This window comes from Trachinotus anak, unplaced genomic scaffold, assembly GCF_046630095.1.
Source record: "Trachinotus anak isolate AG129_WGS33_773 ecotype Australia unplaced genomic scaffold, CSIRO_AGI_Tana_v1 ptg000028l, whole genome shotgun sequence".
Lineage (NCBI taxonomy): Eukaryota > Metazoa > Chordata > Actinopteri > Carangiformes > Carangidae > Trachinotus > Trachinotus anak.
Genome location: NW_027273879.1, coordinates 13,766,466 through 13,788,729, shown reverse-complemented (window position 1 = coordinate 13,788,729; position 22,264 = coordinate 13,766,466). Strand labels below are relative to the sequence as shown.

The following is a 22,264-nucleotide window of genomic DNA, read 5'->3' as shown; positions in this document are numbered from 1 at the left end:
AGATTGCCAAGAGGTTTTAAATATGCCTTTGTTTTGTTTTTGTTTTTTTGTCAGCAGCAACTTAAAGCTGGAGACAGATAAAGATTTTATCACTGAGAGGCAGACTGCAAACAAATAGCACTACATCATTGTCTAAAGAGAGGATTATAGAAGGTAAACTGTTAATCTCAAAGAGCAAAGTGCAACTGAAGCAATTGCAAAACTTGGGAATTTGCGCCTTGTCAAGGGTAATTTTAAATCAAGATTATCATATCAGTGGGTTCCAATCTTTATATTTCACTTGTTAATGAAATAATATAATACATAATGATTAATATATAATGAAAACTGACCACAATTTCACATTTTTGCAAAGATTATCATCATAATTTATTTTAACTTGTAAGAACATGCAAGTAATGACTGCATGACTATGTGCCTTCATCTGATAATTCTCATTTCATTTATATACATTAACTACAAAAGGATGTTTTTATGGTAGCCTGACACCTGGCACTCAAAAGGTGAGTAGTTTAAGTTTCAATACTTGTTTTATGGTTGAAATCAAGCCCCACAAATCGTGGATGATAATTGGACTGTCTTCTATCCCACCTTTCCTTCATGTTACTTTCAAAGTAAGAGTATACTATGTAATAAAACATCTTTCTCTTCAAAATAAAGAGTTTAATTCTTAAGCAGTAAAACACACACTTGCTCAATTCAATACTCAATCATTACTGCTAGCTTTACTTTGTGTGGTATGACTAGTAGCTTATGGTGGCTAATGTTAGCAAATATATGCAGACTTACTGACGCTGTCAGGTCATTTGCGTTGAAACATTTGTGCTTCAACATTGTCCTATCATTGCCACTTGTAGCCACAATGGCCGCTCATACAATAGTCACACATGCACGCTTTGATATAAGGAACAAATATCATTTAGCTGGGAATGCCACCAATATTCACTAATTTTACACCTCGGGGGAACTAGTTACTACAGATGCAAAAAAAAAAAAAAAAAAAAAAAAGAAAAAAAAAGAAACCTCCAGAGGGAGCTGCATGGAGTCTGACAAACGGGTGTAGACATATGTCTAAAAATTAACAAAATCTGGGGGTGTGGAGTTACAAAGAAGTGACCTTCCTTCCTCTTGGCTTGAGGCAAGAGGATGAATACACCTGAATTTCAGACCTAGCCGTCCACTATCAAGTTGCATTGTGGGTAATGTAGGTGCCTGGTTTTGAGAAGGAACAAGTATCCATGAACTAAAAAAAGTTATATCTTGTTCCTCTTCGATGATTTTGAGACGATGTTAAAGGAGCGCAGTGCTCAATCGGTGGAGACCATAACGTTTGCTGAACAGCAGCGCCCTCTATAGGCATTAGCTGAAAAGACACAATTCGATTCTAAAGTCACTTGTTTTAAAACATGTCACTTTTTTTTTTAGTTCAAGTTATTAAGAAATGATTGAGTATTTACATATTTCTATGTCTAATCTGAGAAGCAGGAAACAACAAACATAAATCCTGGTAGGAGGGCTACAGTGTGTTTAATTGGTGTTTTATTTTTGTGATAAAGCCACCGTGACATGCTAAAATGTAGCTGAACAATACCACAAATACATAAGTGCCATAATTAAGTGTATCTTAAGTTTGCTAACACTAGATAGCTAACTAGCATTGGCCAGCTTAAGCTACAAGGCACACCAGAACAAATGAGCTTATAGCAGCACAGCCCTCTAGTGTATTGAATGGAGTAATTATTTTACGGCTTATGAATTCTGTTTTTCATTTGTACGATGGTTATTGAGTCTTACTTTTAATGTTGAAACCAAACCTTGAAATACAGCAGAACCTATTGTAATAGGCTATACAATAAACACTGGGATAGCAGTATCTCTAACAGATGTGACAGGAAAGTCACTCACGGTTTGCAAATGGCAGAAGTAATTCAGACATCTCAAACGCCACTGCTGAGATAGAGCATCAGGTTTCTCAAGGCTTGCAAGCTCTCACAAAAGCTACACCGTGAAACTGAGTTCTTTATCTGCTTGTCAGTTGTGGACATCAAATCAAGACTTGTCTATGCTTTATCATACTCAAAAACAAGGACACACATGGCTTTAAGACGTGTTTATTTAACCACCAGAAACTCACACACTCACTTTTGCCCTCAGCAAGTAGACATACTGTATTACACTCTCACATTAGGAAGTGTGCAAGCAAACCGTTATGGACTACTTTGGATATTGGCAAGCAGTTAACCTTGATTTGTTGCTGTAAATGGCATTAGACTGTTTTCTTGAGCACCGTGTTAACAAGCAGATTGGAGAGTTTAGCGTTGATGCCTCTACTGGTTATCGAGCTGTGGTCTTTATGTGGCCAGTCTTGATTGAAGGTCGCTGAGGCTGCTGGCTTACTTCTTATCCTTTGTGCTCTTTTCTTCTGCAGCTTCAGGTTTGGCCACTTTTTCTTCATCCTTCTCCTTTTTGGCATCGGCTTTGTCATCTGTTTTTGGAGCAGCTTTGTCATCTTTGTCCTCTGCTTTGTCTTCTTTCTTGGCATCAACTTTATCTTCTTTCTCTTCGCTCTTTTTTGCTTCTTCCTTCTCTTCTTCTTTTGCTTCTTCCTTCTCTTCTTCTTTTGCTTCCTCTTTGTCATCAGCTTCTTCTGTTTTTTCCTCCTCTTGTGCTTCTTGTTTGACTTCAGTCTCCTCTCCTCCTTTTTCCTCTTCCTCCTCCTTATCTTCAGCAGCCTCTGTCACCTCTTCCTTTTGCTCCTCCTCATCACCACCTGTTTCAATAGAAGACTTTTATTAATTGTTTTATTAATTACTAAATAATGTTTATTTGAGCAATTACAGCAAAAATTTAAATTGATTAAAAAAGATTGACTAACCCTCTTCCCCCTTAGCCTCTTCATCTCCTTCCTTAGCCTCCTCTTCATCTTTCTCCTTATCTCCTTCCTCCTCTTCTCCTTCTTCCTCCTCCTTCTCCTCTTCCTCCTTTGTCTCCTCCGTCTCCTCTCCTCCCTCTTCTTCCTTCTCTGCCTCTTCCTCCTCCTTTACCTCCTCCTCCTCAGCTGCCTCCTCCTCCTCTGCGGGTGGGCTGGCCTCTGCTTGGTGGGCGTGGCTGGCAGAGATGATCCCCTCAGTGGTGCTGACACTGGAGCTGAGCAGGCGTGATGTCACCAGGTAGGAGGTGCCAGAGCTCAGGCTGGAGAAGACGGGCCGGGCAAAGGAGGGCGCTGACAAACTGTGGCTGTACAAAGAAGACACTCCCCCACCCACTCCAACACTGAAGCGAGACTCCTCCCCTTCCAGCAGCTTCCTGTACAGGTGGGTGAGAAGAAAGGTGATGAACAGTGCAGCAGAAAGGAAGTGTACCTTTTAAATTTGTCTGTTAGTGGCCATTTATTTACACCAAACACTGAATAGGGTTTTATCCCAGAATGTGTTTACCAAAATAAAAGTGGCCTGGTATTTTTGACTTTTCTTTCCTAAGAATCTTAACATCAACATAAATCAATCATACCTTTAGTTTTGCCATACATTATACCAATCAATCCACATAAAAGTAAAAATGACCAATACTGGCTTTGTTTGAATTTGCAAATGCACTCTTTTACTTAAATGTTGAACATTTTCACCTTAAATGACCTTATGAATAACTTCTAAATTAATCTAAAACTCATGTTTCCTCATATTTAGGGATTTATGCACCACTTTAACAGGCTGAAATTAAAACTAATAAGACCTTTTTGATGCCTCTGATTCTTTGAATTTTAGAAATCCAGTCTGATCTCTGATCCCACTGGAGAGTTCTTACCTGTAAGCAGCAATCTCAATGTCCAGTGCCATCTTGACATTCAGAAGATCCTGGTACTCCTTCAGGTAGCGTGCCATTTCCTGTTTGGTGCCCCTCAGCTCGCCCTCCAACTCTGCAATGTGGTTCTGAATAAAGGACACAAGGACATTTAACATGCAAAGTGAAGAAATGTAAACCTTAAATAAGAGTTTTAAAGCTCAATCAAACACACACATCATAGTATAATATAAGGCTACTGACCTGCATAGCAGCTATCTCAGCACTCTGCTTCTCCTCCATCTCATGCAGCTGTTTCTCCAGGGACTCATTGAGGCCTCTGCAGGCATCAATCTCCAGTAGCCGGGCCTGGAGCTGGCGTCGGTACTCTCCTGCTTCGTCCTTGGAGCTTCTCACGGCGTCACTGCGCTGGGCCACAGTTTCAGTCAGGGAGCCCACCTTCCCTCTGAACCACTCCTCAGCTGCCTGCATGTTCCTTGCTGCCAGCCTCTCATACTGGGACCGGATATCCCTGAGGGCCCCAGAGAGATCCGGAGTGGCGGCCTCAGACTCTACAGCAACCTGGACGCCCAGCTGGACTTGGGCCTGAAGCTCGGCCACCTCACCTTCATGAATCCTCTTGAGGAAGGCAAGCTCCTCCAGCAGAGTTTCAACACTCTTCTCCAGCTCAGCCTTAGCTAAGGCAGCCTGGTCAGCCTCACGACGGGCCTCCATCAGCCTGCCCTCGGCCTCTTCACGAGCCAGCACCTCCTCTTCATATCGACCCTGCAAGGCGCTCAGGGTTTGTTCCAGTCGCTCTCTCTGGCCCAGAACAGCCTGTTGTTCTGCCCTTGCCTCGTCTATAGCTGCTCTCAGGGAGCGGGTCTCTTGCTCATACAGTGCTCTCAGACGGGACGGCTCAGTGTGCCTCTGCCTTAGCAACAGCAGCTCTGCCTCCAGAGCACGGTTCTGCTGCTCCAGATCACGCACTCTCTCAATGAAGCCAGCAAAGCGGTCGTTGAGGTCCTGCAGTTGGCTGCGCTCTTGGGTGCGTACAGCACGAAATTCTGAGCTGATCTGGGCAGCCTGGCTAAGCTCCAGCTCCAGGGAAGAGGCCGGTAAGGAGGAGGAGAGCAGCACTCGGCCGGGAGAAGAGTACTGCAGACGGGATGAGGACAGTGGGGAGGCATGGGAGGAGTAGGCGGAGTGGGTTCTCCCTCTGGTCACCACACGAGGGGGAGCTTCGACATACCAGCGTCTATATGACGAGGTGGAATAGTAGGGGTCATATCCGATGCTACTCATGGCTGAGTGTTGGGAGGACTGGCTGCTCTCCCTCTCCTCTGTGTGTGTGTGTATGTGTGTGTGTGGAGATGTATGAAGGGCTCAGGTTTAAGCCTCGACTGCTTGCTGCTGCAGCAGCCTGGGCTTTTATAGTAGGACAGAGAGCTCTGACGCAAGCGCTTTCCCCAAACTCTGACGATGCAGGCTCGATAGGCTTACACTGCAACAGCAAGAAATGAGACCATGGGAATAAATTTTGGAGGGAAATAAGTGGGGGTTAAAGATTTAGAGAGCAAGGAAGAAGTAGCAAAATGACATGTTATAAAGTTATAAAGCTAGATACTCCTGTTTGTCTTGTCCTGACTTTGGCATTGACAGTAATGTTCAACCAAGCTGAGTTTCTAAATAATATAGATTTGTAAAACAGATTTATCACAGTTAGTAACAGTGCAACAAAAACATAAATGCATACAAAACAATAGATATAGCACATCACCAGTTTTAACATCGAACCTGAACCCTGACCTTGATCTGACCTTAAACACAGCAGTACTGCAAATAGATTCTGATGCATTTTTTAAGTTCCATATATTACATAGAGCAAAAACATGGCTGAAACATACTTGTTGTGCCACCCTGACTGCAGGAGAGAGAGGGAGAGAGAGAGGGAGGGGGTGTCCTGATTTTACAACCGTGACACAGCATCTCTCCTTCTGGTAGAAGAGCAGAACTACAGTCATGACCTCAAAAGACCTGCAATGATAAAATCCCACCCAAACAGAATGTGATAGGTGACATGTTGAAGTAAACAGCAGGCAAACCCGTGTAACCGAAGTTGAAAAACAATTAGTAGAAATATCATAACTGTATTGTTTTAATTACTTGGTCTTTTGACTCTGCACCAGGACCGTGTGGAAAATTAAAGGCATATATTATCTGAATTCACCAAAATGAGTAGAAATAAAAGTGACTGGTCTCTACATGCCTTGAATCCTGCAGTAATTTTGTGTGACATGTTTCTTTTGCGTGAATGAAAACATTTATGTATTGAGAACATTGTTGCAGTGTCACAAGATATTTACACTATTTATTAAATACAAGTGTATAATGTGGTCCTTATGGTTTGACATGGGAGAGAAGAATTATAATTAATGTTCAAAGCAGGAACAGTTCATATTATACCTTTATTCAAAAAAGAGATTAATACATTTTTGGAAAGAAAGTAAAAGAAAAGCCATTTTAGCTTTTTGTCAGGTTGTTCTTTTAATGCCATAAAAGACAAACAGTCCCTCTCATCTGCAGCACAGTTTCCCCGGCAGGTCAATTACACACAGTTGCTGACATGTATTTTCTTTTCTTGTGTGACTGGTGGGGGTGTGTGTGTGTATCTGTGCAGGTACAGTAAGCAGAGGCTCAGTGAGGTTTATCTTGGGTGATTCATCTTGCTTTTGAGCACCATGTATTGCAGTGTTTTGCAGCAATGTCTGTGTGTATGTGTATGTGTTTGTGTGTGTGTGTGTGTGTGTGTGTGTGTGTGTGTGTGTGTGTGTATGCATGATCCGGTCCAGTAATTTGCCTATGCAGCAAAGGCCCTCACTACTTACAGACGACGCTGTGCCCAAACAGAAGTGAGGCAGGCAGTGGGAGGTGGGACCTTCAGTAGGAGCTGCACGGACTCTGCTGCAGGCTGAGTCATCGTAACAGTGGTGATCACACAATCTCTCCTGTGTACGCTTTTTCCCACCCTAACAGCAGTCTGACAATCTGCACCGGGGCGATTTTTGGCAGATAAGATGCTTACAGGACCTGGGGAACTGTAACAGAAAGCAGCACAATTAATTTCTCCTCCCAAACAAATTAATTCACTTAAAGTGCTAATTACGATGTTGTTGCTCGCTCTCCCTCTGAAGTTAACATAAAAGCTCAGCCTAAGTATCAAATTATTACTGTTAACATTTCTAGTAACTTCCAGTATCAAGGGTAAACTGATGACAGCATCACACACCAAAGAAAAACAACTTTGTAATGTGCAACAACAATATTCCAACCTCAGAGGACAATCAACAGTTGTTCCCTTGGTGGTGATAATGGTGAGATTATGTCACTTTATTATGAAAAGTATTTATCATGATTTTAAAGATGCATTCATCTATATTTGGGGCTAAGGGGCAGGAAAAAAAACACACCACAACATATACAGATACACAACCACCACCAAACACAGAACAAGATTAGCACTCACTATGACTTGTGTTTCTGGGCATTTGGTGACTGCAAGCTCAATATTCACTTATTTAAGCTTTGTTTTGGTCTACACTGACTCTCAGCTCTTAAGCTGCTAGATGTTTGACTATAGTATGGTCCCATGCCACTGCATAACTTTGGCTCTCTGCTGTTTGTTGCTGGGCAGGTAGCACGCAGTACAGTATAATATAGGAAATGTACCATAAAACCAAAACAACCATCAAAAACAGACTAAAAGGCTCCATAAAGTGGCAGAGCTCATAATAAATTGACATGCCAACATTTATTTACTGTTATATATCAGAGTGGGCCAGTCACTGATAGGGCAGCGGTGTTAGATCCCTGCTTTGCACAATACAATAACCCATCCCCTCTTCATCATCATATGATGCAGGTGATATGATCAGGCCTGGAGTTCCATTAGTATCATATTTGCGGGCTATTTATTGTATTTATACTATCTGGAACATAATTTGATTGGAAGAGGCAATAGACTTTGACTTTGCTTGACAGCTCAGCTCTGGCTCTGGGGCTTAGTTTCCAAGCTTTGTCAGCACTTTTATCTCTGTCCTGTAAGTTTCACGGCACCTCTGCTTCCCCACATCAGATTTCATGAAGGATACTGCGGAATATTTGGATTATATGTCTCAGAGGGATGTAATGTTTCCAGAAGGATGGAACACTGGACTTTTCTCAAAACAAGACTCACAATAACTTGAATTATTATTTATAGTAATTTGCTGTAGTGATACTGAGACAGGGAACTGCGAGCTTCTGATTTGTAGTATATACCTGTACCATATATACAACTGCTAAGAGTAATAACATGATACAGGGCGTCCAGAACAACATACAACTAACATTTTACTCGCTAAAACCTCTGGATTTATTTATCAGGTGTTTTTATCTCATAAAAAAAGTTTATGAGATAAAATGTCATGGTTCGCTCAGTCTTACTGACTACAGAATGAAATGTTGCATGGTGCATGTAAAACTGATTTTTGTCGCTGATACTAGAGCAACTCCTAGAGGTGATGGACAGAAATAACACTAGAAATTCCTCCATATGTCCTATTTTAAAGATAACATAGAGATTTCATGGTGATTTGCTAAGATATGATTTTTTTTCTCGGGTTGGAACAGGTTAGGCCTTTATTAACCGGGATGGGGCGGCTTTAGGATCATTCTCTTTAACATTTGTATCCTCCTTTTTCTCTGTTTCTCCAGCTATACCCTGTTCTTATTTTTTTACTGAAATGGTATTAACATTGATTATTATTTGTAGTGGTAACAGTAGTAGCAGAAGTAGCAGCAGCTGTGGTGATAGTTGCTGGCACTGGCAGCTTCATGTACAGTAAGAGAAAGCAGATGAGTGTGTACTATACGCAGCTGTTAATTCAGCTGTGCTTTGGCAACATGTTGCCCGTGGATTTTCCCCTCCCGCAGTCGCGTAACTGAGTGGACCTGTAGGAACCACAATGTCTTTGTTATTCCACATAACAGCTGCCCCGTGAACATGGGTAATGTTTACTAAAAATATGACCTCTTTACAGTGCAGTGACCTGCAGTTTCTCTCTCAGTGATGAAGGCGTTCATCTGAGAGTGAGGTGCCTTTTTGCAGCCAACTCTGATCTTTACACTTTTGTTCCACAGATCTCAGTTTAAAAGTCATGTTGCTATTTTGGCTTAATATCTGACCTCTGGCCTTCCCAGCCACCACATGTCCCACCAGCACACCAGAGGTCTGGTTCTATTGGCTGTTCCTGCATGTCCATCAGTGCATGAATGCCTCTTACAGGTGGAAAGTAAAGGAGGCCTGTCTGCTATGCACTGCCACTATCCAGGCTGCTATAAAAAGAGTGTGGTATGCTGGCCTGGGCTCACTGTTGTCAGCCAGTGTGTGTGCACAGCTTAGAAGGGCTGAGGGTACTGTGTTTGGTATAAGGGAAACCCAGAGAGACACTGTAAGCATGACTGCCGTGCATCGTTTGGTTATTGTCCGCCACGGCGAGAGTGCCTGGAACCAAGAGAACCGCTTCTGCGGCTGGTTTGATGCTGACCTCAGTGAGAAGGGTGTGGAGGAGGCCAAGCGTGGTGCCAAAGCTATCAAGGAAGCAGGCCTCAAGTTTGATGTGTGCTACACCTCTGTGCTGAAGCGTGCCGTCAAGACTCTGTGGACCATCATGGAGGGCACAGACCAGATGTGGCTGCCTGTGATCCGTACCTGGCGCCTGAATGAGCGCCACTACGGAGGCCTCACTGGTCTCAACAAGGCCGAGACAGCTGAAAAGCACGGCGAGGAGCAGGTGAAGATCTGGCGTCGTTCATTCGACATCCCACCTCCACCCATGGACAAGGACCATCCTTACCACAAAATCATCAGTGAGGTGAGAAGTGAAAGTAAAGGAAATGACTAATTTAGAGGAAGCAATACATTAACAGGATTTTTACCAGTAATTAATCATTTCCTAAAGAGCAGTTCCAACCAATTAAAACTAATCAAATAAATTCATTTTGAAGAGCACCAACCTTCACTCAGCAGTGTTATCAGTTATGTAACTTCTGTCAATTGTTGTGGGAGTAAACTAACTCCTGCTGTTCTTACTACCTCCAGTCCCGCCGCTACAAGGGCCTGAAGCCCGGTGAGCTGCCCACATGTGAGTCACTGAAGGACACCATCGCCCGTGCCCTGCCTTTCTGGAACGACGTCATTGCTCCTGAAATCAAAGCTGGCAAGAACGTTATCATCGCTGCCCACGGCAACAGCCTCCGTGGCATCGTCAAGCACTTAGAGGGTGAGCATTGCAGTCTGCAGGTGGACAACAAAAGACAATGAAGAAGAAAGTGCTGCAGTGATAGGTAGATGTGGATGTGGGCATTAAGTCCGACACCACAAAATTGCACTATTAAATTAACAAGTTTCAGTTTGAAAATAGATTTAATCACATTTGCATACAAGGCCAAGACCTAGGTAATCAGTCAGAGACACACACACACACAGACAGTTGTGGATTACAGTGTGTAAAAATAGCATGCAGGGACTCTCACACTACAGCTCAGGGACAGGGGAGAGGGTCATGAGCCTGGTTCCCGTTACAGTCACGACCTTTATGTAGAAAGGTTGTACTTTTTCAAGAAGTGGCCAGACATGGATAAGGTAGTTATACAGCCAGAGCGCCTCAAGGTCAAAAGTAAATGTCAGACACGAATGATAGCTGTCAAGGCTGGGGATGAGAGACAGAAGTAGATCAAGTTTCTTATATGTTACAAATTGCTGCAACCAAAATAACTTAAAATACAATCAGAAAGGGAACCTGCCCCGCTGAAAGCTTTTATTATGTAAGACCAGTGTCCTTCCTGTATGCCTAGCTAGGCTCCAGACACTTTCACATTGTATCAATTACATTCGCTCTGTCCTGTCTGCTGATCTGCCTGTCTCTCTAGGTATGTCTGATGCAGCCATCATGGAGCTGAACCTGCCCACAGGAATCCCAATTGTGTATGAGCTGGATGCAAACCTGAAGCCCGTTAAGCCCATGTCTTTCCTTGGTGATGAAGAAACTGTGAAGAAGGCCATGGAGGCTGTGGCTGCTCAGGGTAAAGCCAAGAAGTAAACCTGCTCTGGAGGCTCCATGAGGAGGCAGAAAAAGAGACTGTTCCCCCTTTGTCCTTCAACCTTTCGTCCTATCCATTTATGCATCCTTGTAGTCCATTCCAACTGGGGAAACCTTTAATGGTTCTTTTGGAGTCGGGCCATTTTCAGCACATTAGCCTTGTTTGTTTAAATGACAGACAAAGGGATAACCTGTCAATCCAAGCAGAGAGCCTGGCCTCACATTTTATGCAGCCACACATCACTCAGCCCTTTTAAATTGTGATCAAGCCCTATTTTGAGGGCTCCACCACCCTGGCACAACCAATAAAGAAACCATATTTTTATGTAGGCCTGTGTCTGTTCAATTTTTCTCTTTATCTTCTTGTGTCTCTTTCTTTCTTAGTATTACTCTGTCATACCTCTGTCTTACTCCTATTCTTCTTCGATTTTCCCATTCGGAAATCAGTGGTTTCAGCAAAGTGCAAAGGTGCTGTGAAATCTTATCCAGGGAGTAGAGAGAGTGGGAGGAGGAGGGGAAAGAGAGAGGGAGAGAGATACACAGTCTGAGAGATAAGTCAATGGGTTCATCTGGCAGCATTCCCATGATGCAGGAAAAGGCTTGTTTGAGTTTCTGTCCATAGATTAGATTGAGAAACACAAAGACAAAGAATCATTTTAAGCAGATACATATCATAGACATATGAATGTTACTAACAGCCAATCAATTTCCTAATTGGACCAACAGATGGATGACAGATTAGAGTGGAGGATGCTAATGAATACATACAGTATTGAATACTTGAATACAAGGTGGTATTTTCCTGGCCATGTTTGGCTCCACTTGTCCCCTAAGAGGAAGCATCACTGTAAATCAATACAAGCTATTCTGAGTGATTACCTTTATTTCATCAAGAAACATTTATGCCCTGTCAGAAGTGGTCTCTATGTCAAATCTACGGGACATTACGGGTCACTGAATAGGATGGTGAGCAGACAATGTATTTTATTTGCTATTACATTTCCATTCACCATATCCCCTCCCAGTTTAACATCAAAGGTTGATTTGGATCCCTTAGAATTCCAGACCGAAACAGTTCTGGTGGCTTAGTAGCCAAATACCGTTTTAGATTCTTTATATTGGTTTTTCTTTGAATTAGTCATGTGTATATATATCAATGTCAAAGACATTTTAAAAATGGATTCTTAGTACTTGAAGGAGTCAAATGTGTCAGATGACCTTACAAGCATACTGTTTTGTTGTGGACATTTAGTTAGTTATTTTCAGGTGTTAGCCCACAACCTTTAGGAACAAAGCTAGACACAAGACTAATAGTTATGCTAATTGATTTGTGAGGCTTGTGTTTTGTAATGATTACAATACTCACAATCTTGGTTAAGCATGTTAGCATGCTAACCATAACTAATAAAGAATGTGATTTGTCCAAAGACAAATTAAAATTTAACCTGATGATGGTGTTAAATGAAAAGTTATAAAAAGCATAAACCATGTATGCCACAGGTAAAAGACTTCTGCACTGCTGATGATGGATTCAGGTATGTGTAGTCACTGCAGTTCTGTCTAACCCTGCTTTCACTTTAAAATTGAAACACCAGTAACAAACAGACAAATTCACCACGTACAACAGATTTAATTTAGGATTGTCTTAGTCTTACTGTCTATCACAACAAATGACTTTACTTTCTAACATGACATCACATTACACTGAATTAGTAAAACAAAAGTATCAGACAAAAACACTGGCAGGACTTCAGAGAAAAAGTAATCATGATTGAGATTTACATCTGATGTTGTCATGCCACCTACTGGTCACAAAGAAGAACACCAGCTAAGTGTGAATGTGTGTATGAAAAGACTGTTTTTAATTGTTTAATTATTGTAATGGAAATATCTGAAGGCAAGGACTGGGAGTTAAAATTATGTTGGTTTTTGTGGTTCTATGATAGTATCCTCTGCTACATTTGTCCTATTAGCAGTCCACAGGTAGTGATCCCAATGCTGGCTTGCAAGGCTTGTCCACAGCCTTGGCTCTTTCATTTGCCAGGTCATTATTACAGCAGTTCAAATTCAAAGTCACGATTAAAGTTAAAAATAACAGCTTCCTCATTATCCCTTAGAAAGAAGGCGTCTGAGGTGGCAGACTGGCAGTGTACTGTAATCAGATGAAAGTGTCTTTCATCGGCTGCAGGCTTTGATGTTGAGCAGGAAGTTTGGTGCAGTCAATGTTCAAACAGGTTCAGGGGCTCAGTCATGGTTTAAGTCTGAAGTGTTTTGATCAGTTGCACTTTTAGCAGCAGTCTGCCTCTTGAAGGGTTTGAGGAAGCTTGGCAGAGATGCTATCTTGGACGGATTTTTCTTGTATGTGACTGCTTTCTGGGTTTCTGCTTTGGACACACAAACATACTCTGCAGCACTTGTAACATTCTTTTCTATGTTATTGATCAGCTCCCCCTGAGAGAAGAAAAAAACGTAACTGAGATTGTTTTCTCATGAAGTATATTCCTTTATGTTCATTGCCATGAAACATTTCCAAATAAGGGAACTGTCTTACCTGAATCTCCAATAGCATGGCAGTGTCAGCAAATATCTCATGCAGCTCTTTGATACTGGACTCAAGGCAGATAATATCCTGATGACGAGATTCAATCTCACTCAAAGCCTCACTTGAAATCTGAGCATCAGAGTTGATCTGTGAAAAAAATAAAAATAAATAATAATAATAATAATAATAATAATAATAATAATCTTTAATGTCCACAGAAGTAATATCTAAGTGATTTACAACAAAAACAGAACTACAGTAGTTTTATTTGTGGCCAAGTAAATTTCACCAACATCAGATATGAAGATGGCAAGATTGTCACGGTGCAGCATCTCCTCCAGCTCTTCATCTGTTGTCACTTTATCCACTGAAATCAACAAAAAAGTTGAGTTAAAAAAAGATTTTCAGCCAAATGCGCAGGGTGTACAGGTTGGTTTAACAGTCTCCTCAAAAACATTGTTATGAAAAGGAAAAATATCCGGTGACTGTGGCAGTGACATTTCCACTGACAGACGTCACTAATGACAGCCCTTTGTGTTGTTTTTGTAAATGTGCGAAACCAAGGCACAGAGAGCACAAAATAACATGCATTTTTGAATGTTGACCACATGATGGCATAATTACACCTCTATTCTTCTTTACAGCTATGCCACTTTCTCCAAACCAAAATCAATTAATAATAAACCTGAGCATTAACAAATACCGTTGGTGTAAACTACAACAAGTTGTTTAATCTGAAAATGCTCCCATAATCTATTTATATGAATCAAATAGCTGAGGAAAAGAAAATACTTGGAGAGAGTACACACACAACACCCCTGCATGAAAGGCCCCACAGCAGAGAGGGAATTTTCAAAAGATACATGAACATGGTGTAACAGCTGTGTATCTCTTCTGAATTTAAATGATACTTTGTTTTAGACCAACCTGCACTCTTTTAAATATAGCAGACCAAGACTCTAGGCAACATACAGGAAAAAAAAAAAAAAAAAAAACACAAGTTATAAACATACTCCCTTCTTAATACATTGCATGTTGCCTATAATCTCAAATTTGACAAGTGGGTTTAGTAGTAAGCTATGAAATAGATACCAAGGATCCTAAAACCCTGATGGGCTAAGAGTAGTTAAAGATAGATACTGTAATTAAATTTAATGCTGAGTTTCTCACTTGTACTAATTAAGTATATGGGAAGAAATAAAATCACCACTAAAACATAACACCATTGCTCACTATCTGCACAGCTCTTAGTAGAGACACACCTACACTGGTATTCACATCCACACCACCATAAATTTTCTTACTAGGAGCGAACAAGTGCAGTTTGTTCCAGTTAGGCAGACAAAACATTTATGTTTTGGTTCCATTTTGTTTTTGCCAACTCACCAATCTCCAGTTGTCTCTGAATTTGTGCCTTGCATTTCTCTCTGAAGGATATCTGTGCCTTGTGGTAGCCCCGCATGACCTCAGCAAACCACCGAGTCAGGTGTGAGTGCTGGTTGAAAGGGAGGCAATAGATTATTGAGCAAGAAATTAAATGGAATCCATTTTAATATTTTGTAGATAGACCTTTGTCGGTAGTGATTCAGATGCATAAAGGCCATTCTGAAGTAATCACCTTTGGTTTTCCAGGATTTTTTGTTTTTTTGAGGGATGTTATTACATAAAATAAAGACTTCACCATCTTCGTGCATCTGGCTCATTACACATAATCAAATAATCACAAACCTGGTTCTTCTCTATACGCTGGATTACTGAGGCACTTCTACCATTCTCCTCCACAGGCAAGTTTTTCTGCATTGCTGAAACAAAGACCACAAGAGAAGACCACGTTAAAACCTCAGTTAAAACTCAAAAGCACCCCACACTACGTAATGGAAAAAGATCTTGATTAATTAAAGTTTGCTAATGACAGTTAAGTGAAAGTACGTTCTTTTCTTCAATCACAGTATCAGGTGAACCATTTTGTTGGTCTATGACTGTGATGACCAGCAGTAGAGTCGAGTGCAGTAGCCGTCTGTTTCTATCCATTTGCAAGTGAAATCTTGCGTTACGAGCTATACAGACTCAGAAATTGAGGAAGTGTGATGTGCCGTACAGTTCCTCCTCACTGTCACAAACACTGATGGTGCACAGCCACATATCAATAATAACTGTGGACTGTGGTATGAAACACTGTTGCATCTGCACTAATTGTGTTCTGTCACAGACCCAGTATGAGACAAATCAATATGTACTGCACAAAAGCACACTGCAATCACTCAGACACTTATCTCCACTCACATTTTAACTTGGCTCGGACCAAGTTTGCGTTCTTCTTGATCTCACTGTTCAGCAGCTCCAGCTTCTCTTTATTTCCTAAGAACGACATAATAAATTCACTTCACAGGCAATGGAATAAATTAGGAATAAAAAGGAATAATTTAGAATCAAAGACGACTATCATTTAAAGAATGGTTCGCTTTTGTATGTATTGTGCTTTTGTCTAATTAATGGATTTAACAAGTTTAATATTATAATAATGGAAGCTTTGTCAATGTCCTCTGTACTAAGCCAGCCTTTTTGTGACATGGTTCTCTGTAACATTTAGTTTATCTTTTTCTATGCATTATTTCTAATTAACCTTATTCTGTTCATTAACCTATTGAATACCTGTTGCCCTGTCTACAAACAGACACAGGTGTGTTTGTCGAAGCCTTCGTGTTTCTGTTGCTCTGTTTGTCTTTTCAGTGTTGTGCGCCCTGAAGGTGGATCTCTGAAAGCATCGAGCACATTAGCGAAGACATCAAATTTCTGCTTCCCTGTCATTTGAAAACTAGTTATGGTCATGGGGGCAACTGTAACTAAAAATAGCACCTTTAACTGTGGTACAGGCGCTCTGTACTTACTCTTGTCTTGGTTTGGAGAGGAGAGAATAGCCCCATGTCTCCTCTCCACCTCCTCTGCTTCACAGGAGATTTTTTCAATGAGGCTTTTCACCTCCCCCACCTACGCGCGCGCACACACACACACACACACACACTTACATCAGGCTACTGGAAATAAGACAAGACACGACTCAAGTAAGCTGTGGCAAGTTTACCGTTTTGAAAAAATCCTCCATGTTGACTTTGCTAACTGTTGCATGCGTCATATCATCCCACTGCTGCTGTAAAAACAAACAAACAAACAAACAAACAGGGAGTTCATTAGTGTACTTGCAAACACCAGCTGTTGCTCAAAGGAAACAGCCCCTTACGTTTTAAGCAGCGGTTTTCATATTGTACACTTGAAATAAAAACGAAATGAATTCGACACCAAAACCCGTTTAATACGCCGCTGCTATAAGAGACATGAGCAGCATGTTGGAGCCATTTTCTCCTGCTGAGGCGACCGAGGTGGAGTCTGTTAACTTCCAAAGCCTAGCTGTTGTTGGACACTTACTTTCTACCGCCTGCCCCGCATTACCACAACAAAAAAGGAGAAGTATGAAAACCTCCAACGGATATTTCTGTTACTTTCGGTATCAGCGATAAGGCTGTACCTCTAGGTGCTGCGTTTCCTGGGGGGGGGGGGGGGGCTGAGCTCAGTGCACCTGTACGATAAGGAGAGCGGGCACGCAGGCGCGCCACCGACCCGGAGAGACAAAGAGCCAGGCCTCCACCTGTGGGTGAAAGCTGCATGCACACGGCGCAGGGGGGAACCGAAACACCCGTTCATTGTGTTAGAAGTGAAGCGGGTGGGGGGTGAGGGGTGAGGAGGGGAGGGGGTTTCCTCCCGTGGCCGTCGTTTGTGGCTTTAAATGTGCTGGAAACGTCTGGAAAGCTGCGAGTTTGTGAGGTTACAGCCTACCTGAGGGTGGCGCTGCAAACCAACTGCATCCACCCGCCAAGAACCCCAGCTGAGTGAAACTTTTTTTTTTTTTTTTTTTTTTTTTTTTTGTTAAAATGATAAAAAGTCGGGTAGATTTCAGCAGAGCGCGACGCAACATGCATCATCTAATATTCATTTAAGTGAAATGAGCTGTAAGTATTGAAGACAGGGCAAATTCGGACCAGCTGCAGTCCAGGTAGACGTGGCTGTTACCCATCAGCGCATGTGTGGACTTTAACCTGCGTCGACAGCTAATTTCATTGGGTGATACACGCAAACGTTTGGCAAGAAAAACATATGAGTAAAGCTGGGAAAACGCATACAGCAGCCATATATACATGTGACGGTAGGAAAACCACAAGTGTGAGAAAAACAAAATGAGACATGGCTTACTTCCATTTAGCTGTTGTAATTTTAGGGTCCTGCTTTTATGCGTGCTGCTTCGCTAGGACACTTGGAAAGTAATCACTAACACCTGTGCTTCTGCTAATGTGTATTACACAACAAAACGGGCTTTAGTTTTGTGGGTATAATAAGCTGTAATTCTGGGCTCATTTTCAGTCTTTTATGTTCTGTGTCCCTGAAAAACCAAACTAATTCAAAAACCTCATTAACCTCATCGTTGTGTTCTGCTTTTCACAAGCTCCCTTGTGCATACGATATTTTTTTTTTACAACTATATTCATTAGGACACTGAATTAAAATAATTTTCGTACTCTATACAGTATTAGTGTCTCTTTTCCTTGTCCTAGCCTACAGGAACACCAGCATTAGTGTCCAGCTGCAAGTATTCCAGCCCAGCCCTTAAAACGCCGGTACATTTCAGGGCCACTATAGTTCAGTTTGCACAGGTGCAGGTTAATAGCACCTTTGATGCCTGCATGTTCTGACATATGATGTGCTCTTAAATGATCTGAGGAAGTGTTTGTTCTGTATATACATTTAAATTTCTTCTTTTTTTTTTTTTTTTAATGAAGCACATACAGACTCACACACTTCAAATTAATATATTGCATAGAGCAGAATTGTACTCAATGAAGTTGGCTTATGCAACTTATTTTCATGAACTTTGTATAAATGGTGAGCTCTGCTAAAAAGCTCCTCGGATATAATTATAAATTGTTGCCTTCTCTAATGGTTCCCAGTGTAGTTAAGAGATGAATTGTTCAAGGAGTGAGACATTTTCCAGGACCAATTCAAAGTCATTACATTGCATTAAAAAAATCACCTGCATAAAAAAAAAAAAAAAATCCATTAAATACTACGAAAATGAAAGCAACCAGCTTTGTTTTCTAAATGCTAAAACTAATGCCTCTACACTTCTACGTCACTACACATCTGACAGACCCTTTATCACAGCAGGGTGGACACAGCTGTAGCTGGTAAAATGAATTAGCAAGCACCGATAATAATAGTGACTATTGTTAGTGCTTGGCCTGTAACTCATTGGTTACCCAAAGTGAATCTAACTTTCTGGTTTCAAAAATTGCATTATTACAGAAGCGTGTGGGCCAAAAGCACGATATTTTAATCAGATGCATCAGCTCAATCAATTTTGGAATAAACAGATGTGAATGGATCCATTTCTGTAATAATGTCTGATCAACTTGCCTCGTGTCACTGCACACAGCCTGAGTCTTCCTCCGTCACCCCACAAAGCCGGAAATGAGTCTGTGCTTGGAGACACGGGAGGATCACTGCACCTGCCACCTCAGATGAAATCAATAACAGATCCTTCAGAGACCTGCAGCGTGGTCTTTTCACATGCACACAGCGAAATGCATCTGTGTCCAATCAGAAGTGTTAGTTTTCATAAATAATGCAGCAAGTACTTGTGGGTGCTCAAGGGCTTCTCTGTTTCTTGGTGCATGGTATAATACACAGGATGTTTTCTATCGTTTTATCAAAGACCACAAGTAAAGCAGGCTTTGGTTATTAAGTAGTTTTACAAGAGAAATGCTACAGACTTGGTTCTGTTTCTTTTTATTTTGAATTTGATGTGATTTGGTGTAATTTTCAAAACACAACAGTCTCATTTTAACTAGATGAATGCTGCACGTTTTGACTGTAATATCCCAGAACTATGGATCCTCACAGTTATCAGGGTGCGGCAGGATGTTTGCTGACTTTCTGGCATAAAATAATCTTGCCATCGAACACCTGTTCAGCCAGTCCTTCATTTCTTAATCATTTGTATCATCCTAAAAATATAAAATGGGTGTAAATAAAGTGATGTCATTTAAATAAGCAGTAATATGTCTCAAAAGTTGTATTGGAGCTGTTTTATTATTTTACAATTTGAATGCATTGTGTTTATCCGCCCATTTTTAAAAGCCAAATAAAAGGTGCCAACAATGCAACCATGCAACCATAAGAAAATATTACATGTAAACAAAATTATTTAAAGCCCCAATTTAGTGTATCAGTACCTTTTAGGCTGCAGCAGTATATGTACAATAGTTACTACCTGCTGTAGAAAATATGAAAATTCTCACCACCATTCAACCTCTAAGTGAGAGGTTTTACACCGTTCTAGGCGTTCAGACTTCTCTTTAGTTTTATACAAGTATTATTTATTAAGATAGACCCAAAAAACATACTTATTTTCTGTGGCTATGTAACCTCTCTGGTATATATCTCTAGGCTTTAATATACTTTGATATGAATAACATTTCATTCTGTTTTGACTTTGATGTCATTTGATGCATCTCTTTATTCCTACCACTAGAGGTAGCTTCAACATTAAAGTGTGATGATGGAAAGTGCATTTTTTTCCTTTCTCTTTGGCCTTTACATATGATAATCCATATCTGAATCAGCACTGCGGCATACTTCAAGAGACTTAGAGCCAGGTTTTCTGAGAGATTTAATAATGAATAACCAATATCAACTTGACAACAGAAATATTTTGTGCACTTTCAATAGATCAGAGGAAATAGAATCCATAGCATCCACTGGTAAAAAATCTGTGGGTGGTTTACTTCATGGTGTCTGACTCAGCAAAGGAGACATATAGCAATATTGTAGAAGGCTATATTGCTATTATAATGTGATAGTGATGCTGTGGAACACAAGATATCCTACAAAGTCATTTTGCCCATAATGTAAAAAGGTGTAGGAGGAACACATTACATAAACAAAGGAGTCTCATAAATGGGTTTTATATGATTGACCACTATACACTTTCCCCTACAGTCTCTGGTCAGGCTACACCTACAGTGCCTCGCATAGGTAATTATGTTGTTCTTGGCCAGTCTCCTTTCCAGACAATAATGAGCTGCTAATTACTAATTAGCAGTCTGTCCAGTTCACACTAAAGCTAAAACAGATGTACCAGCCAGCTCTCGCTGCCAGCATTCTTGTCCCAGCCTCTACATCCATGACAATATGGTTCCAGGGGATAAGAGTGATGGGGCTTAAGATGTTGTAACATGCCATTGTAATTCAGAGGTTGGTGGGACTCCTTCGCAGAGACAATGTCTAGTAGCACCACCCTGAATCAGCGCAGTCACCAGAGTGGTTGTCCACCATCTGAGCAAGCAGAGGAGGAATGATGAGCACCATACTTTTATTAACCATAGCCAGCATTGGCCCCAGAGGGAGTTTAACTCCTCTATACCTTGTAGTTTTGATGCCATGATCTGCCAGCGAGCAGGCCCACACTCTTTCATGTTAACAGTTTTCAATGAAAATCAATAATGAATGCTTGCTGGCAGGCTCAGCAGTGCTTAGCAGTGATTTCGCGGACGGCTACACCCCAGAGTGGGCAGACAGGCAGCTGGGAAGCAATTTCACTACATCGCTGATGATGAGTCCCCAGCGAAGCAGCAGTAGGACACCAGTGGGGGGAAAGTCCAGCTGTAGCATGTGTCGCATACCTCTCTGTGTAATCTTGTCAGAGAAGAAATGTCTAGAATTAAAATACATGGAAACGGTATGACTGTCATCTGGCGTTATAATGTTGTGAGTGTAATTTTGAATTATTTATGGGATAATAAATGTGTTAGTCAAGGTAGGCAGGTTGTGACGTATGGAATAATTTACACCATCCTTCAAACAGGCCTCCATAGGGATTTATGTACACAGACGCACACATCCTTGTTTTGCTATATTTGTGGGGACCCATCATTGACATAATGCATTACCTAACCCTGACCTTAACCTTAACCCTGACCATCACAACTGAATGCCAACCCCCAACCCTTAACCTAAACCTAATTCTGCAAACCAAGTCTTAACCTTCATTTACACTAGTGGGCTCCAGCACTTTGGTCCCCACACAACTGTTTTTGGACCCCATGAATATAGTAAGCACACACACACATACACACACACACACACACACACACAAGTGAGCGTACGTGATTTAATATATCCACACCTTGGCTCCTATTGCAGCTGCCACCTCCTGCCACCTTTTTACTATTTTAAAATGAGAAATTTCATTATCTATGAAAACGGCATACTGCATGTGGTGGCTTTGTTCATGGCAGGAGTTAACTGTGAACTGAGTGTAAGCCCCTACACATGAGCCACCTAATTAACCACGCAGGCAGGGGTAGAGGTTTATGCTCAGTGCAGTCCAGCTTAATTGTCTTTTCATTTTCATGATTAAAAGCTGGATCTGATGTAATCATGTAATGCTCAGTGGGTGGAGAACAGCACTCAACACTGCCAGGGTGATCCGCAGTGAGCCAATCCAATAGCACCACCTCCAGGAAGGCAGTACAGTATAATGGAAAAGTCCAGCCTGTCTTCCAGCGGTAAATATCATAAATCAGACATGCCAAGGGTACTCCACAGTTGTTTGCGATAATGTGGTGTAATAAATGCTAATGTTTTATCCACTTTATCTTCTGTCTACTTCTGCCTCCCTTACTGACTTCCTATATTTCTCAAAATGGCTGCTAGCATCTTTCAGAGAACTTGTCCTGTCAAGGGAGCAACA

At 41.4% G+C, this 22,264-nt stretch overlaps 3 protein-coding genes across 18 annotated transcripts; 1 reads left to right on the top strand and 2 right to left on the bottom strand.

The window, feature by feature from the left end:
- Nucleotides 1–2,095: 2,095 nt before the first annotated feature.
- Nucleotides 2,096–5,178, bottom strand: nefla (neurofilament light chain a). Its single transcript, XM_071466716.1, has 4 exons — nt 4,045–5,178; nt 3,805–3,929; nt 2,876–3,306; nt 2,096–2,770 (listed from the first exon to the last, which is right to left on the bottom strand). The coding sequence occupies exons 1-4, from the start codon at nt 5,083–5,085 to the stop codon at nt 2,394–2,396; spliced, it is 1,974 nt and encodes a 657-aa protein (XP_071322817.1). The 5' UTR covers nt 5,086–5,178; the 3' UTR covers nt 2,096–2,393.
- A 4,014-nt stretch (nt 5,179–9,192) lies between these two features.
- Nucleotides 9,193–11,251, top strand: pgam2 (phosphoglycerate mutase 2 (muscle)). The gene is made up of 3 exons (XM_071466155.1): nt 9,193–9,695; nt 9,923–10,103; nt 10,753–11,251. The coding sequence occupies exons 1-3, from the start codon at nt 9,279–9,281 to the stop codon at nt 10,920–10,922; spliced, it is 768 nt and encodes a 255-aa protein (XP_071322256.1). The 5' UTR covers nt 9,193–9,278; the 3' UTR covers nt 10,923–11,251.
- A 1,285-nt stretch (nt 11,252–12,536) lies between these two features.
- On the bottom strand, nt 12,537–17,793 carry LOC139611458 (syntaxin-1A-like). 16 transcript variants are annotated; one of them, XM_071466171.1, is made up of 10 exons: nt 17,039–17,114; nt 16,547–16,609; nt 16,353–16,452; nt 16,117–16,219; nt 15,748–15,822; nt 15,193–15,266; nt 14,851–14,959; nt 13,758–13,831; nt 13,474–13,611; nt 12,537–13,373 (listed from the first exon to the last, which is right to left on the bottom strand). In XM_071466171.1, exons 3-10 carry the CDS (start codon nt 16,386–16,388, stop codon nt 13,167–13,169), a joined length of 816 nt encoding a protein of 271 aa, XP_071322272.1. In that variant the 5' UTR covers nt 16,389–16,452; nt 16,547–16,609; nt 17,039–17,114; the 3' UTR covers nt 12,537–13,166. The 16 variants fall into 16 exon arrangements, with proteins under 16 accessions (XP_071322272.1, XP_071322271.1, XP_071322269.1 ...); XM_071466170.1 differs by lacking the exon at nt 17,039–17,114 and adding an exon at nt 16,988–17,035; XM_071466168.1 differs by lacking the exon at nt 17,039–17,114 and adding an exon at nt 16,888–17,018 and having other exon boundaries at nt 16,547–16,612.
- Nucleotides 17,794–22,264: the final 4,471 nt, after the last annotated feature.

Coding starts and splice junctions, on each gene's coding strand:
- nefla (XM_071466716.1), bottom strand. CDS start 5,085: ATGAGTAGCATCGGATATGACCCCTACTATTCCACCTCGTCATATAGA. Junction 3,930..4,044: donor CTGAGATAGCTGCTATGCAG/GTCAGTAGCCTT, acceptor TCCTTTATTCAG/AACCACATTGCAGAGTTGGA. Junction 3,307..3,804: donor ATTGAGATTGCTGCTTACAG/GTAAGAACTCTC, acceptor CCACCTGTACAG/GAAGCTGCTGGAAGGGGAGG.
- pgam2 (XM_071466155.1), top strand. CDS start 9,279: ATGACTGCCGTGCATCGTTTGGTTATTGTCCGCCACGGCGAGAGTGCC. Junction 9,696..9,922: donor ACCACAAAATCATCAGTGAG/GTGAGAAGTGAA, acceptor TACTACCTCCAG/TCCCGCCGCTACAAGGGCCT. Junction 10,104..10,752: donor CATCGTCAAGCACTTAGAGG/GTGAGCATTGCA, acceptor CTGTCTCTCTAG/GTATGTCTGATGCAGCCATC.
- LOC139611458 (XM_071466156.1), bottom strand. Junction 14,960..15,192: donor AGCGTATAGAGAAGAACCAG/GTTTGTGATTAT, acceptor CCTTTCAACCAG/CACTCACACCTGACTCGGTG. Junction 13,612..13,757: donor TTGCCATCTTCATATCTGAT/GTTGGTGAAATT, acceptor TTTTTTTCACAG/ATCAACTCTGATGCTCAGAT.